The sequence below is a fragment of the Oryzias melastigma genome, linkage group LG11 (assembly GCF_002922805.2).
Source record: "Oryzias melastigma strain HK-1 linkage group LG11, ASM292280v2, whole genome shotgun sequence".
NCBI classification, from domain to species: Eukaryota; Metazoa; Chordata; class Actinopteri; order Beloniformes; family Adrianichthyidae; genus Oryzias; species Oryzias melastigma.
Window position 1 is genome coordinate 12,822,188 of NC_050522.1, and position 13,501 is coordinate 12,835,688.

The 13,501-nt window shown below is 37.6% G+C and overlaps 4 protein-coding genes across 4 annotated transcripts in view; 2 read left to right on the plus strand and 2 right to left on the minus strand.

The window, feature by feature from the left end:
• psmb9a (proteasome 20S subunit beta 9a) overlaps window positions 1–615 on the minus strand; it is a 3,732-nt gene extending 3,117 nt beyond the window's left edge. Inside the window, exons 1-2 of the mRNA XM_024257790.2 lie at window positions 373–615; window positions 158–225 (exon numbers count right to left, since the gene is read on the minus strand). Of these exons, the coding sequence (XP_024113558.1) occupies window positions 158–225; window positions 373–423 (119 nt within the window). The 5' untranslated portion in view covers window positions 424–615. The remainder of the gene's footprint in view (window positions 1–157; window positions 226–372) is intronic.
• A 2,346-nt stretch (window positions 616–2,961) lies between these two features.
• On the minus strand, window positions 2,962–8,352 carry psmb12 (proteasome 20S subunit beta 12). The gene is made up of 6 exons (XM_024259735.2): window positions 8,268–8,352; window positions 7,811–7,881; window positions 7,411–7,542; window positions 5,635–5,764; window positions 5,412–5,556; window positions 2,962–3,562 (listed from the first exon to the last, which is right to left on the minus strand). Exons 1-6 carry the CDS (start codon window positions 8,313–8,315, stop codon window positions 3,435–3,437), a joined length of 654 nt encoding a protein of 217 aa, XP_024115503.1. The 5' UTR covers window positions 8,316–8,352; the 3' UTR covers window positions 2,962–3,434.
• A 35-nt stretch (window positions 8,353–8,387) lies between these two features.
• Window positions 8,388–11,264, plus strand: psmb13a (proteasome 20S subunit beta 13a; the record flags this gene model as incomplete). The annotated part of the gene is given in 8 exon segments (XM_024259711.1): window positions 8,388–8,477; window positions 8,734–8,821; window positions 9,074–9,171; window positions 9,422–9,562; window positions 9,656–9,771; window positions 9,995–10,053; window positions 10,140–10,291; window positions 10,944–11,264. Coding segments are annotated over 8 exon segments (828 nt in total). The 3' UTR covers window positions 11,056–11,264.
• Window positions 11,265–11,391: 127 nt separating this feature from the next.
• Window positions 11,392–13,501, plus strand: part of psmb8a (proteasome 20S subunit beta 8A) — a 6,830-nt gene continuing 4,720 nt past the window's right edge. The window contains exons 1-3 of the mRNA XM_024259722.2: window positions 11,392–11,945; window positions 12,157–12,298; window positions 12,933–13,044. Coding sequence (XP_024115490.1) covers window positions 11,805–11,945; window positions 12,157–12,298; window positions 12,933–13,044 — 395 coding nt within the window. The 5' untranslated portion in view covers window positions 11,392–11,804. The remainder of the gene's footprint in view (window positions 11,946–12,156; window positions 12,299–12,932; window positions 13,045–13,501) is intronic.

Consider the following 13,501-nt stretch of genomic DNA (forward strand, 5'->3'; position numbering starts at 1 on the left):
TGTAAAAAAAAAAAAAAAAAAAGTATTTCAGGATTTCAGACTAAATTTGTAATTACTATCCAATATTAAGTCTTGACTGGATTCATCACAAAAGACTTTAAATTTAATGCAAAGACTTCAGAATGGCCACACTGAGCATGCCTTATTGTGGACTCACCCTGCAGACACTCTGGAATCAGAGCCCAGAACGACTCCCCCATCAAACTCAATGGCTATGATGGTTGTCTGGAAACAGGCAGGAACAGCAGGTTACTTCCGTGTCATCACATTTAAAGTTGAATAATAAAATAAAAACAAAAAAGATCAGATCTGCTGATTGCTGCATATTAGAAGGGCGTTTGTTTGATTGAATGCAGTGAAAAAGTGACTTACTCCAGTTTTCACCTCCTCAGAAACCCACTGAGGCTCCGCTTCTCCCAACATGTTTGTTTCTGCGGTTCAGAGACCCGGAGGACCGACGGGAGGAAGTCTGGAAACACGGATCCGATCCGCTCTCGATTATAAATGTTTTCACGTTACAAGGACACTTTAATATAAACTTTGATTCTTAAGATCTGATCTAAACATTAGACGGACTCAATTTTCCCTAAAGATATCGAAAGTGAAAGTTGAATTGTTGCTCAACCGGTAGGTTAATTTAAAGGAACATACTCTCCCTTACTAAACTCTGTGCAACTGAAAGGAGATTATAAACTACTCACAATGGGGAAGTTCAATTTTTCAATTCCAATCATTTCAGCTTGTCTGAAATTTGCATTAATAACAAAATCATAACAAACTTAATGATACGTATATCTGGGACTTTAAAATGTTAATGTAAAAAAAAATCAAATTTTTCCTCACTATTGTCATTGAGCACTTTATAAAAATAATTAGGTCAATAAACTGTGTTAATGCACTAAAATCTTCTTTTCTTCTTTTGGCTTTTCTTTTTAGGGGTCACCACAGCAACCCAGCTTCCTCCATCTAACCCATTATTTTTACAGTCTATGATCTAACCCTGTCTTCCGCATCCTCTATTCCAGGGGTCCCCAAACTACGGCCGTCCTCCACATTTGGCCCACTCCCGAAACTGTTTTGGCTAAATTGTTCCATTTTTTAAATTCTAATCTAGCATCTAGCAAAAATTTCAGCTACATTCTAGCTGTTTCAGCTAATTTAGGTTTTTGTCCCTTTTTTAGGCTAATTTGGAGTTTAGCTTATATTTTAGCTTTATGCTAGCTGTTTTAGCTACATTAGACATTTTCCAGTTTTTTCGGCTAATTTGTCATTTAACTAATATTTCAGCTACATGCTTGCTGTTTTGGCTAATTTAGAATTATTTAAGTTTTTCGGCTAATTTGGCACTTTGCTAATATTTTAGCTAGCTATGAGCATCAGTGTTTTCGGCTATCAACTTTAGCGATTTTAGCTATCAATTTAAGTGTCGTAAGCTATTAATGTATCACACGTAATGCCATAGTTTTTTAAATGTTTTAAGATTATTTTTTGGTGAAGCATAAAGAAGTGAAATTTAAAATTTGGCTGTGTGGCTCCGGGCTGCACGGTGGCGCAAGTGGTTAGCGCTCTCGCCTCACAGCGAGAAGGCCCCGGTTCGAATCCCGGCTGGGACCTTTCTGTGTGGAGTTTGCATGTTCTCCCCGTGCATGCGTGGGTTTTCACCGGGGACTCCGGCTTCCTCCCACCGTCCAAAAACATGCTTCATAGGTTAATTGGTGACTCTAAATTGCCCCTAGGTGTGAATGTGAGAGTGGATGGGTGTGTGATTGAGGCCCTGTGACAGACTGGCGACCTGTCCAGGGTGTACCCCGCCTTCGCCCTTCAGTAGCCGGGATAGGCTCCGGCACCCCCGCGACCCCGAAAGGGAAGAAGCGGTCAAGAAAATGGATGGATGGGCTGTGTGGCTTTCTGAAAAACTATAAATCTTCACGTTTAGGCTGTGATTGTTGCACTTTTTCTGTTACCTTACAAACCAGTCCCGACCCCCCATCAAAGAAGAAAACACTTATGTGTCCCTTACAAGAAAAAGTCTGCTCTACTCCACGTGTCAAAGTCAAGGCCTGGGGTCCGAATCGGCCCTCCAGATTACTTCATTTCTATTGTTATTAACGACCTGATGTTAACTTGAACTTCTTTGTATCATATATTAAATAGAAAAAAATACGTATTTATTTCAAAAATGAATCATTCCAGATTTGGAGAAAATTTTATGTTCAAAATTCATTAAAAAGTAAAACTACCCTTTTCTGATTTTTCTGCTTTTCGGTAATAAGTAATGAACTATCAAAGGCTTTATTTGACCAGTTAACAGATAAATTGTGTATACATTACATTACATAATTGATGTTTACAAAACTTAGAGTAACCCTGTTACCAACCTTTTGGAGGTAACAGGTTTTAAATATCCACTTGTATTAGCTTTCTCTCATGATCAGAAAGTATCTGTTAAGTTATCTGTTGCCAATGATGACCAAGAAGACAGACTTATTTATGTAAACAAGTAAAAAAATAAATAAATAAAAAACAATCATCTCATTCTGATTATATCTACAACATGAGTAGAGTTAGACATTGAATCTAGACTAAGCATGTTGTAAAAAGATTTTAAAAAAATAGAAGAGAGGATTTCTTTGCTCTGTCCATTCTTCTGGAAAAACTGTTTGATGTCAATTTCAGAATATCGTGATTCTGTTAAATTCTTCTACTACCATGCAAAACAGGTTATAAGGTTATGTACTTATTGCGGGTCAGACATTCCATGGAGAGTAGTCCTCGTCTCATTTTTTTGTTTGTTTGTTTTTTGTTTATTAAAATAAATGTCTATACAGTTACAAGAGACATCAATGAATCAAATAATACAAATAAGTAAATGTAATTTAAACTGTTTTATCTAAAATTTCATTTGGTCGGTGATAGGACAAGAGAATAAGGGCCTTTTAAAAAAGGTATATTTGATTTTTTTTATTATTTAGTATTAGATTTGGTATTTAGTATTATATTTGGTATTTTGGTATTTTTAGATCTATTTTCAAGCATTCTTTTCACTAGACAAGTACATTTCCTTAGCAACTAAATAATCTAGTATTTTTTATGTGGAACATTTAAAATTTGATGGTTGGGACATAGGATATTTTCTATTTCTGGAATGGCTAAGTATTTTGAAGATTCTATCAAACCAATACTTTATCAAAGCTTGACCAAACAAGAGACTGTTATTTTTCTGTTTAAAAAAACTTTATTCACAGAGATTTTTAACAGCAGTTGACAAAAGTTGTGCATTTTACATTTAAGGAATTTCACACATTCCTATATATCAGAAAATGAAGTGTTTCATTGTTCATCTTGAATCCAATCATCAATGTGACCTTGAAATTTAAAGAAGAAAACAACTGTTCTTTCATCCCAGTGTTTGTCTCCATGAAGGAGGAGGCCTGTCACTCATCGCTGAACGTAGGAAGTTTGTCACCAGGAATAACAATGTGCTCCACTCCTGCCTCGGTGATGACCACCAGATTCACCACTCCTCCGCTGACGTTGTCCCTGCCCATGGCCAGAGCCAGAGCTGCAAGCAAAGATATGTAAGCAAAAAGTAAATAATAAGTACATTTGCAAATAAAACAGGCAAAATCCTAATAAAACCAATAGAAAAATGTTTGTTTAATAGATACACATTTACATGATAGAAAGTAACCATTTTGGCCCAGAGATGAATCCTTGGAAGTATCACAGTAAGAGACATGTTCATTCACAGATGTAGAGCTGAGGTCTTTAGATGTCCCAGTACAATAACTATATCCTTACTTTATCAGTGAGGTGCACAATGTACCCAGACAGATCTAATTGGGTCTCAACCAACCAGAAGATAATCTTTTGTTTCAAATGTTTTCATCCACACCATTTTGTTACATTTATGAACCTTTAATCCAGAAGAAGTTATCTCACCAGTGAGCCTCTGCCAATAAAGAGGTTTTCATCTGACTATTTGCGCTTTGTTTTCCCTAGGAATAATTTTACAATAAATAAAAATATAGTTGGAGTGGGACTTTAAAGAACTACTCATGACTTTGATTCCAAATGTACTATGAACCTACATCTATCTGTCATGCTCCTACTCCCTGTTGGCTGGTACTCTGATCTGGTGCACCTTAATCACCCTGATATTTTTCATTTAACATCTGTTGATTAAATATTTTATGTTCCAATCAGTATTAGTATTTTCAAAATTGTCCTCATGAGCTAAGATTTTAGCTTTCCAGAGTCAAGCCTTGGTGTTTGCATTCTCAGTTTTCTCAGTCTTTTGTCATGTTAACCCTTCATCGTATTCCAAGCAGAGTAAAGGTCACTATTGAGTCATTTTGTCATCCTCTTCAAGCTCCGACCTCTACCGGCTCACTCCTAAAGCAAGGATTCCATAATTTCATGAGGAGATTCCTTCTTCTCCTGAACTACACAGTTCCTTCTAAAGATGCTAAAGTTGTCCCATCAAGGTCCCATCCTGGAAGACAAAGGAGTAAAACCCTGCACTGTCTCCATCTTTCTCACTTCTCCTGTCAGAAAATCATTTAAAGGCCCGGTACCACTGGCTTTTGGAGCACGGAAAAAATTTAATCCCCGGGGGACGCTGCTAGGAGCAGACTGGTGGTGCAACGGGCGATATAAGATAGCGGAATCGACGCGCATACAAGTGATACAAACTTTGGCCGCCGTTACACATAGAAATAATTTTTGAACTGCAGAAAAATTGAGAACGCGCGTGACCACATTCATTCTTCTTTTGGGTGTTCATTTTCGAGCCCAGTCTCAGTAAAATGCGTACATATGCCACGATTTGGGAAATACCGTGTATAATAGACGCCAAAACCGGTTTTTGCGTGCATATAATACGCGCGGTCCTAAACGTGTTAAAGTCTGTTTTCCACGTTTGACACGTCTCCTGGTGGAGGCGTGAGCATCACAGACAGCCCCACAAACGAACAATTTGCTTTTCTAACCCTAACCATAACCGTAATCCTAACCTTAACCAGGAACGACGTCATTTAGAAAAGAGCCGGAGGATTTCTGACCACGTGATCAAAACGAAACCTAAAAAGCGTGTATATTGTACGCCGGTGCAACCTATCCTCTACCACTGCGTATCATATGCACGCAAAAAGCGTGTTTGGCGTATATTATACACGGTATTTCAGAGTGCAAAGTCGTGGCATATGTACGCATTTTACTGCGACCGGGTTGTCATTTTCATCCATTGTAACAAACATTTTTAAGAAAGAGGAAAGTTTGTTGCTGGGGTACTAATTAAAACATTTTATTTTGATGTAAAACACTCAAATAAATTTAATGTGGGCAAGTCTTTGCATCAATATGTTAAAATTGGAAAATTATTGAAAAACTATTATTTAGGACAAAAGTACCGTTTGTGGCAAACTGTAGACACTCTTCTCTGGTCATGTTGACTTTGTATTTAGCATCAACATAACCATAGATATATGTGCTCCCTGATCCTGCGATGGTGACGGGTTGACTGATCAACATCCCACCCAGAGAAACAACATACACCTGCAGAGGAGAGACGAACAGCCACACTTCAGTTAAAGTATTTACAGGGCGGCAGACGTACTGTCGTCTACTCCAAACCTGAGGTCCTTTCTTCTTGTCCCAGCCTGCAGTGATGAAGCCGGCCTGCAGCTCGTCTTTGTTGTTGTAACACAGTTCTTTCAGTACTGAAGCTGCTGCGATCACCAGTGGAGGATTCTCCATTTGGATGCTAAAAAAAAATTATATAAAATATAAGTGTTATTATTTGGCACAGCAGACGTTGTTTGCGATTACACAGGTCAAATATTTCCTGTAGTTTTTCTCCAGGTTTGCACACACTGCAAGAGAGATTTTGGCCCACTCCTCCATATACATCTTCTCTGGATCAGTCAGGTTTCTGGGCTGTAACTGTTAAAAAAAATTGAGTTTGAGTTCCCTCCAAAGATTTTCTATTGGGTTGAGATCTAGAGACTGGCTAGACCACTCCAGATCCTTGATATGCTTAGTATGGAACAACTTTTTGATGATTCGGACAATGTGCTGCAGAATAATTTTTGATGGAGAGGTCTTAACTATGTGTAAAAATGTGACTTGAGAATGAAAATGTGTTGATATGGGAAGATATAGGCATTAGTTTTTATTACTGAAGTACCGAAATTCGCATTGAATAGGAACTGAAACCAAAGAACTGCTTTGGCACTGGAACCAAATAAAACCCAATCGGTGCCCATCCCTAATGACCAGCTTTTCCTGTGTAATTGAAGCCTAACATTAACCCCCAGTCTAGGGAGATTGGCAGTCATGTTTAGCTTCTTCCATTTTCTAATAATTCCTCCAATAGTGGATTTTTTTCTCCAAGCTCCTTGGCAATTTCCCCATAGCAATTTCCAGCCTTATGGAGGTTTAAAAATTTGTCTCTGGTGTCTTTGGACAGCTCTTCAGTCTTGGTCATGTAACTAGTTGGAGATGTATTAATTGTATGGGGTGATCAGATTGATTGATTGGTTTATTTCAAGCATAGATTGAAAATACAGGACAAAACACACAAATTTCAAATAGAGATTCTTTAAACATTTTCTTGGATTTATAAATGCTTGAACATTGTTTAAGGTCATTACTTAGCTTGTTCCAGAGTTTAGTGCCACACACAGAAACACAGAAACTTTTCTTTGTGGTTCTTATCAATCTGACCTTGAAGTTCCTGCATCTCTCAGTTTGATCCTCCTTCATTTTCTAAGAACTGTTTCTGGATATTGTATGGTAATGTTTTCCCACTAGCTCTGTATAGAAATTGCGCAGTGTGAAAATCAACAAGATCAGTTTTAAAATTCTGGATTGATAAAATAAATTGTTAGTGTGATCAAGATAATCAGCTTCATGTATAATTCTGGTGGGCTCGTTTTTGAAGCAAAAACAGAGGATGCAGTGAACTCTTACAATTATTACCCCAAATTTCTATACAGTAGGTGAAATATGGTAATAGTAAGATTTCTTTATGCAGCTAACCACCTCAAACAGGTGTTTCTAATTTAGGATAATTAGTAGAGTGGAGGTGGACTTTTTAAAGACGGACTAACAGGTCTTTGAGGGGCAGAATTCTAACTGATAAACATGTGCTCAAATATTTATTTCCACCTTATTTGTCTATAAATCAATAATTTAAAAATTCACAAAATCTGATTTTCAGATTTTTTTTTAAGATTATATATCTTACAGTGGACATGCGTGCCTAACGTGAAACTTTCACACCCCTCCCTGATTTCTAAGTGGTTCAAATGCTAATTTGCCTCATATATAATCAAGTAGGAGTTGTGAGCTTTTACTTTGATGTGAAGTGGAAATGTAATGTCATTGTTCTTATTGTGAGTGGGGTACCTGTGAAAAGACAGCTGGAACTTTGCTGTTTTGGTGACAGCCTGAGCATCTGCAAGTGATCCAGCAATGCAGCAGAAGATCCGGTCATGAACCTGAATCAGCTTGTTGATGGCTTTGGATGATACATAGTCCCTGATAACAGAGATTTAGTAAATTGCCAAAAAAAAAAGTATGCAAAAATTCACTTGAGACACACGTGTGCAACACTGTGGTGCTTAATTTCAAATTCAACATATTTGCATCCTGTCTTCTATACTGAAATAACTGAATGTTCATTGTTGTAACTGCTTCAAATAAGCAAGGAAAACTAAATCTACTATTAATGCAAATTTATGATGGTAAATCTAATATAAAGGGGAGCATTTCACTGAAGTCGTTTTTTTTTTACAGGAATCCTCACCCTCCAATGGAAGCTCGGGAGTCTGATCCGATCACGACCCCTCCATCAAAGACTGCAGCCAGGATGGTGGTCTGAAGGGAGAGAGGATTTAAGCTTTTATCTTAGCTCACTGCAACATTACACATCAAATCATCTGGGTTCCTGTTCATGTAGGAATGCCCTAAAATAACGCTAGGCATTCTGGGATTTGGAGTTGTGATTGTCAGATGGATTTTTTTATTTATTTAAAGAGTAATTAAACGCTTTCTTTGAATAAAACAATGAATTAAAATATATTTAAATAACCCCCAACATGTTGTACATGTTTGAAAAAGGAGTAAATTACCCAATCATTATAGTATTAGAGCAAAAGAGCAGCGCAGCTTCGCGTTATTCGATCACTTCTTGACAAAAAATAAAAACAAGTTAGGTAAGGTTTATCTTCCTCTGCAGGTAAAACTCTCGATGATTTACTCACTCCCGTGCTGACTCCTTTGACTCGCGAGTCCGTGAAGTGTTTCTCCATTTTCTCTCCAAAACCGAAAGAGAGGAAGATGTGACGCTCCAAACAGCGACCTCAGGCGCAGAGACGCGCAGTGACGCGCAGACGCCGCAGTCCGTCCACCATGGCGCTATCAAATGTCCTGGAGAGTCCAGCATCTGGATTCAACTTTGACAACGCGGCCAGGTGAGAACTTCTGCGACGAGGAGGACTGGTTCAGTCAATTATAATAGTAAACATAACATGAAAAAAAAACCTAAACTGTTGGTTATGAAGAGCTGCAACTCGAATCAAAAGTGAAAGTAATATTTTTCAGGTTTTTGAATATTCCATCGACTGAACAGTAGTTTAAAATTACAATTCGGACAATAACTTTATTCTTGGTCATAAATGATGAGGCTCACCTGTCCTTACCTGCCCTCCCCTCCCCCCACCTGTGCAGAAACGCTGCGTTCGAGGGTCTGTTTGAGGAGGGGCACCCCCCCAAACCAATGAAAACGGGAACCACCATAGCAGGGGTCGTGTTTAAGGTGAGAATGACTTTATTTTAAACTACAGAAAAACATTAAAGATTTTTTATAACATAAACACACAATGGCTGCACATTTCCACTCTGAACCTCTGGATCTCCACTGGACCAAGAGATGCTGTAATGTTTCCTAGATAACTGTACAAAACTGTAATTTCATTGAACAGACCTGAATATTTGTCAGACAGACTCGCTACAAAACAGTAATGTTATTTATTTATTTATTTTTTTTGTCTTAACTCTGTTGGTGCAGGATGGAGTGGTGCTGGGAGCAGACACAAGAGCCACGTCCAGTGAAGTGGTGGCAGACAAGATGTGTGCCAAGATCCATTACATTTCTCCAAACATATAGTATGTGTAATCAGAGGGGCTGTGGCTTCACACACTGCAGACATTAAAATAAACACGTACAGCAGAATTTTCTGTAATTTAATTCTTGCAAAGTAGTTGCCCCTAAGAAGTTTGTATTTAAATGTCAAGATTTGTGTTAATAAAAAACAACTTGTGCGTACAGACAATACCTGTATGTTAACCTAAATGTTTCTTATTTTATTTTTCCAGTTTAATAATATTCTAATATTTGTGTCTTTTGTGTGTCCAGCTGTTGTGGAGCAGGAACAGCAGCAGACACAGAGAAAACCACAGACCTGCTCTCCTCCAACCTCACCGTCTTCTCCCTGAACAGCGGCAGGAATCCTCGTGTCGTCATGGCGGTCAACATACTGCAGGACATGCTGTACAGGTGAGTGCTCCACACATCTGTATTTATAAATGAGGTAAACATCTGATCTTTTGCTCAGTAACAGTCACAGTTAACAGAATGATCTGTATGCAGGTATCACGGTCAGATTGGGGCAAATCTCATTCTGGGAGGAGTGGACTGTACAGGGAACCACCTGTACACCGTGGGGCCTTATGGCAGTGTAACTAAAGTGCCATATTTGGCAATGGGTATGTAACACAAATGTTAGTGTTTCCCTTTGTCTTGAAGTTGTTATTTCTGCAAGGGTCTCCATTAAGCAAAGTTCTGAAAATGGGTTATTTTGGATAATACCCCACAGATCAGGACTTTATTAAATGCGGCAACATCCCCAAAGTGCTGAGAATATCAAATTAATTATAATATGTCCAGTTCGGTCTTTGTTTCAGGTCACTTTGTGCTTTATTTATGCAGGATCTGGGGATCTGGCTGCTCTCGGGATTTTAGAGGATGGGTTCAAGCATGATCTTGAGGTATAAATTGCATGTAACTTAACACCTTCGGGGTAAGCTTTCATGATACTTATGGCTTTCATTTGTTCTTTTAAATGGTTCCTCAGCTGGAGAAGGCGAAGGAGCTGGTGCGAGATTCCATTCATGCAGGCATCATGAGTGATCTCGGCTCCGGCAACAACATCGACATCTGTGTCATCACCAAGCAAGGAGTGGACTACATCAGACCCTTCCAGGAGTCTGAGTACAAAGATACCAGGTATATTAGCTCAGGTTACAGACAGATGGATGGAACAGAGATGCAACAGACATCACTCTGTCAGTGTGTAGTTATTTCTTTCAGGTGTTGATTGAGGCAAATAAAAAAGCTGGATAGTTTTATACATATATATATATATATATATATATATATATATATATATATATATATATATATATATATATTAGGAAAGTCTGTTTCTGTTCTTTATCAATGAAGTTTGCATCAGTTCAACCATATTGCTGAAGAATTTGGTCTAAATAACTTCCTCATTTAATTAGGACACAAATAAATAAAAAAAAATATAAAAAAGCTGGATTTATTTAAAGTAAGAATTATAACTGTCAAAATATTAAACAGGTCTTATATTTATGCTTCATTAGCTAATCTTTTGAAGAAAAAAAAGTCTGTTTTAGAATTTACAATTAATTTTGAAAGGTTCTGTTGCACTGCGACAGACAACCTGTCCAGGGTGTACCCTGCCTTCACCCATCAGTAGCCGGGTTAGGCTCTGGCACCCCCATGACCCCGCAAGGGACGAAACGATCAAGGAGATGAATGAATGAAAAAAGGTTCTGTTGCAAATAAATCCATATTTATGAAAATCTAACTATATTTTGTCTGTGTGTCTGTCTGCTTACCTTTGTTATAGGAAACCCAAATATAAATATCGTCCTGGCACCACACCAGTTTTGACGAAGAAAGTAGTCCCTTTAAAGCTGGAAGTTGTTGAGGAGACCCAGCAGCGGATGGATACAGTCTGAGCTGCAAAACATTGCACTCATAAGAAACCTCTCAGTTTCATCATTTTTGTTTTCCTTTTTTTAAATAGAATTCAACTGAAACATATTTGATCATGGTTTCTGTGCTACTGTAATGATGGATAATTCGGACACTATAAATTGACTGCAGGAGTTAAACTACAATTATCTTGTACACGCATTAAAAGCTTTTTATTAAAATTTCCTGTGATCAATATTGTCTTATTTTACGCAAACTCCCTGACACTCTATAAGCTTCAGAGCAGAACTACAGAAATATTTGCTCCATTATTATTTCATTTCTTAAATGGTATTCAGAAACGTTCTTATAGTTTAATAAGTTTTTTTTTTTCCTTTCGGTTTCCTAAAACCTGATGGCAGCATTTCTGCTTGGAGACGCTTTTCTATTGGTCCAGGTGATTTTTACGCATTTCTTTTGTTCAGAGTGCTATTCATAATGAGCTATAACTTTATTCAGTCAAAAATCTGGCAGCAAAATTAATTTTGGTCTGTCAGATACCGTGCATAGACTTCACGTAAATTTGTCGTTACTTTTTATGAGAGAGAGAAAGAAAAAAAAAGAAAGAAAGAAAAAGCTCCACAAACTGGTTTAAAGATTACTTTCACTTTCGGATTCTTTAACGCGTATGAGGAAATATTCTCCACGTCAGTCCTCTTCGTTGACTTAGGAATCTTAACTTTTTATTATTATAGGTTAGAAAACAACAGCTTTAGCATTTAAATTTGGGGTAATGGCGCTTGCAGCAGTCTGTGGTGATAAGTCCGTTTATGGACAGATTTTCTCTGGGAAACAGGCGCGTCTCTTCGACCGACCGAACCACTTTAGCTTTGGAACCAAAATCCAAGAATTTGCCGTTCCTGTTGGTAACGAGGTTTGTGTCATTTCATCAAATTAACTTTGTTGCAGAATTTGGGTTATTTGAACCCATCAATGTGGTGTGCGTCGTGTGTTTTTTACGCGTCACCTGTTTGTTTCTGTTTCACTGAAAAACGTATTCATGCTTTGATCAAATGATATTAAGATTCCAAACTGTAAAGCATTTTTTCTATTCTTTTTCTCATTTTGTTGCTCTTGCGGGATAGCCTTCAAGCTTCCTCGGAACCTGTAACCGGGAGGAAGGTGTGCGTATCGAACTGGACCATGGAACCACCACGCTGGCCTTCAAGTTCAGACACGGAGTCATCGTGGCTGTGGACTCCAGAGCTTCAGCTGGAAACTACTTAGGTGAAAATTACTTAAAACATGACATGCAGGCTCGACATATGATCTATGTCTATAATAGCTATTGCTCTTTGATTCACACAGTGAATGTGATTTTACTCTGATAAGTTAAAATCTTGATACTTGAGTTAGAACTGAGAATAAATTCCCAAATGATATTATATATATATATATATATATATTTACAGACGTGGACAAAATTGTTGGTACCCCTCAGTTAAAGAAAGGCAAAACCCACAATTCTCACTGAAATCCCTCAAAACTTCCAAAAGTAACAATAAATAAAACACCTGTGATGTCAATTAAAGGACACACCTGAGTTAATCATGTCACTCTGGTCAAATAGTTTTCAATCTTTCATTGAGGTACCATCATTTTTGTCCAGGCCTGTTTCATTAGTTTGTTTTTTAAATAATTATGTTAATCAACAATTCAAAATTGATGGCTGATTTTGATTGTTTAATTTTCAATAAATCTTAATTTATTGTTACCTTTGTAAGTTTCAAGTGATTTCAGTGAGAATTGTGGGTTTGTCCTTCTTTAACTGAGGGGTACCAACACTTTTGTCCACCACTGTATATATTTACCTTGGTTCAGTCTTAAGTTTTTTTTTATTTTTTCCTACCATGTACTATAGCATCCAATGATGCCAACAAGGTGATAGAGATCAACCCTTACCTGCTGGGCACCATGTCAGGCAGTGCGGCAGACTGTCAGTACTGGGAGAGACTCCTCGCCAAAGAGTGCCGGTCAGTTTGCAGAATAACACTCCTTTTTATAAAATTCATGCATTAATTATGTCAGCCTCCCCTAAAACATTATGGTCAAATCTCATTCTGACCTGACTATGAACACATCAGCTGCACAAATCAGATTTTTTTTAACCACAAAGAAGGAAATAGGTTAGTCCACTAATTTAAAAAAAAAAAAAAGTTACCTAAACCAGTACCATCTGTGCAGTACATGCTTGACAGTCCTGTCTGTCTGTCACTCTTTTTAAATGAATAATGTTAATAATTGTGTGATTGCTTAGTCAGCATTCACACTGTGATTCTCCTGCTCCTTTCCGTACGTTTTTCGGCACGTAAAAACTCAATCACACTTTCAGCGATTTCAGCAATCTTAGTATCAATACGTTCAGCTTGTTTAGGACATTAATGATTGTAATTTTGGTATTCATAAATCTTTTTTTTTTTTTTTTTTTTT

Coding starts and splice junctions, on each gene's coding strand:
- psmb12 (XM_024259735.2), bottom strand. CDS start 8,315: ATGGAGAAACACTTCACGGACTCGCGAGTCAAAGGAGTCAGCACGGGA. Junction 7,882..8,267: donor TCAAAGGAGTCAGCACGGGA/GTGAGTAAATCA, acceptor CTCTCCCTTCAG/ACCACCATCCTGGCTGCAGT. Junction 5,765..7,410: donor TTCCAGCTGTCTTTTCACAG/GTACCCCACTCA, acceptor ATTTTTTTTTAG/CATCCAAATGGAGAATCCTC.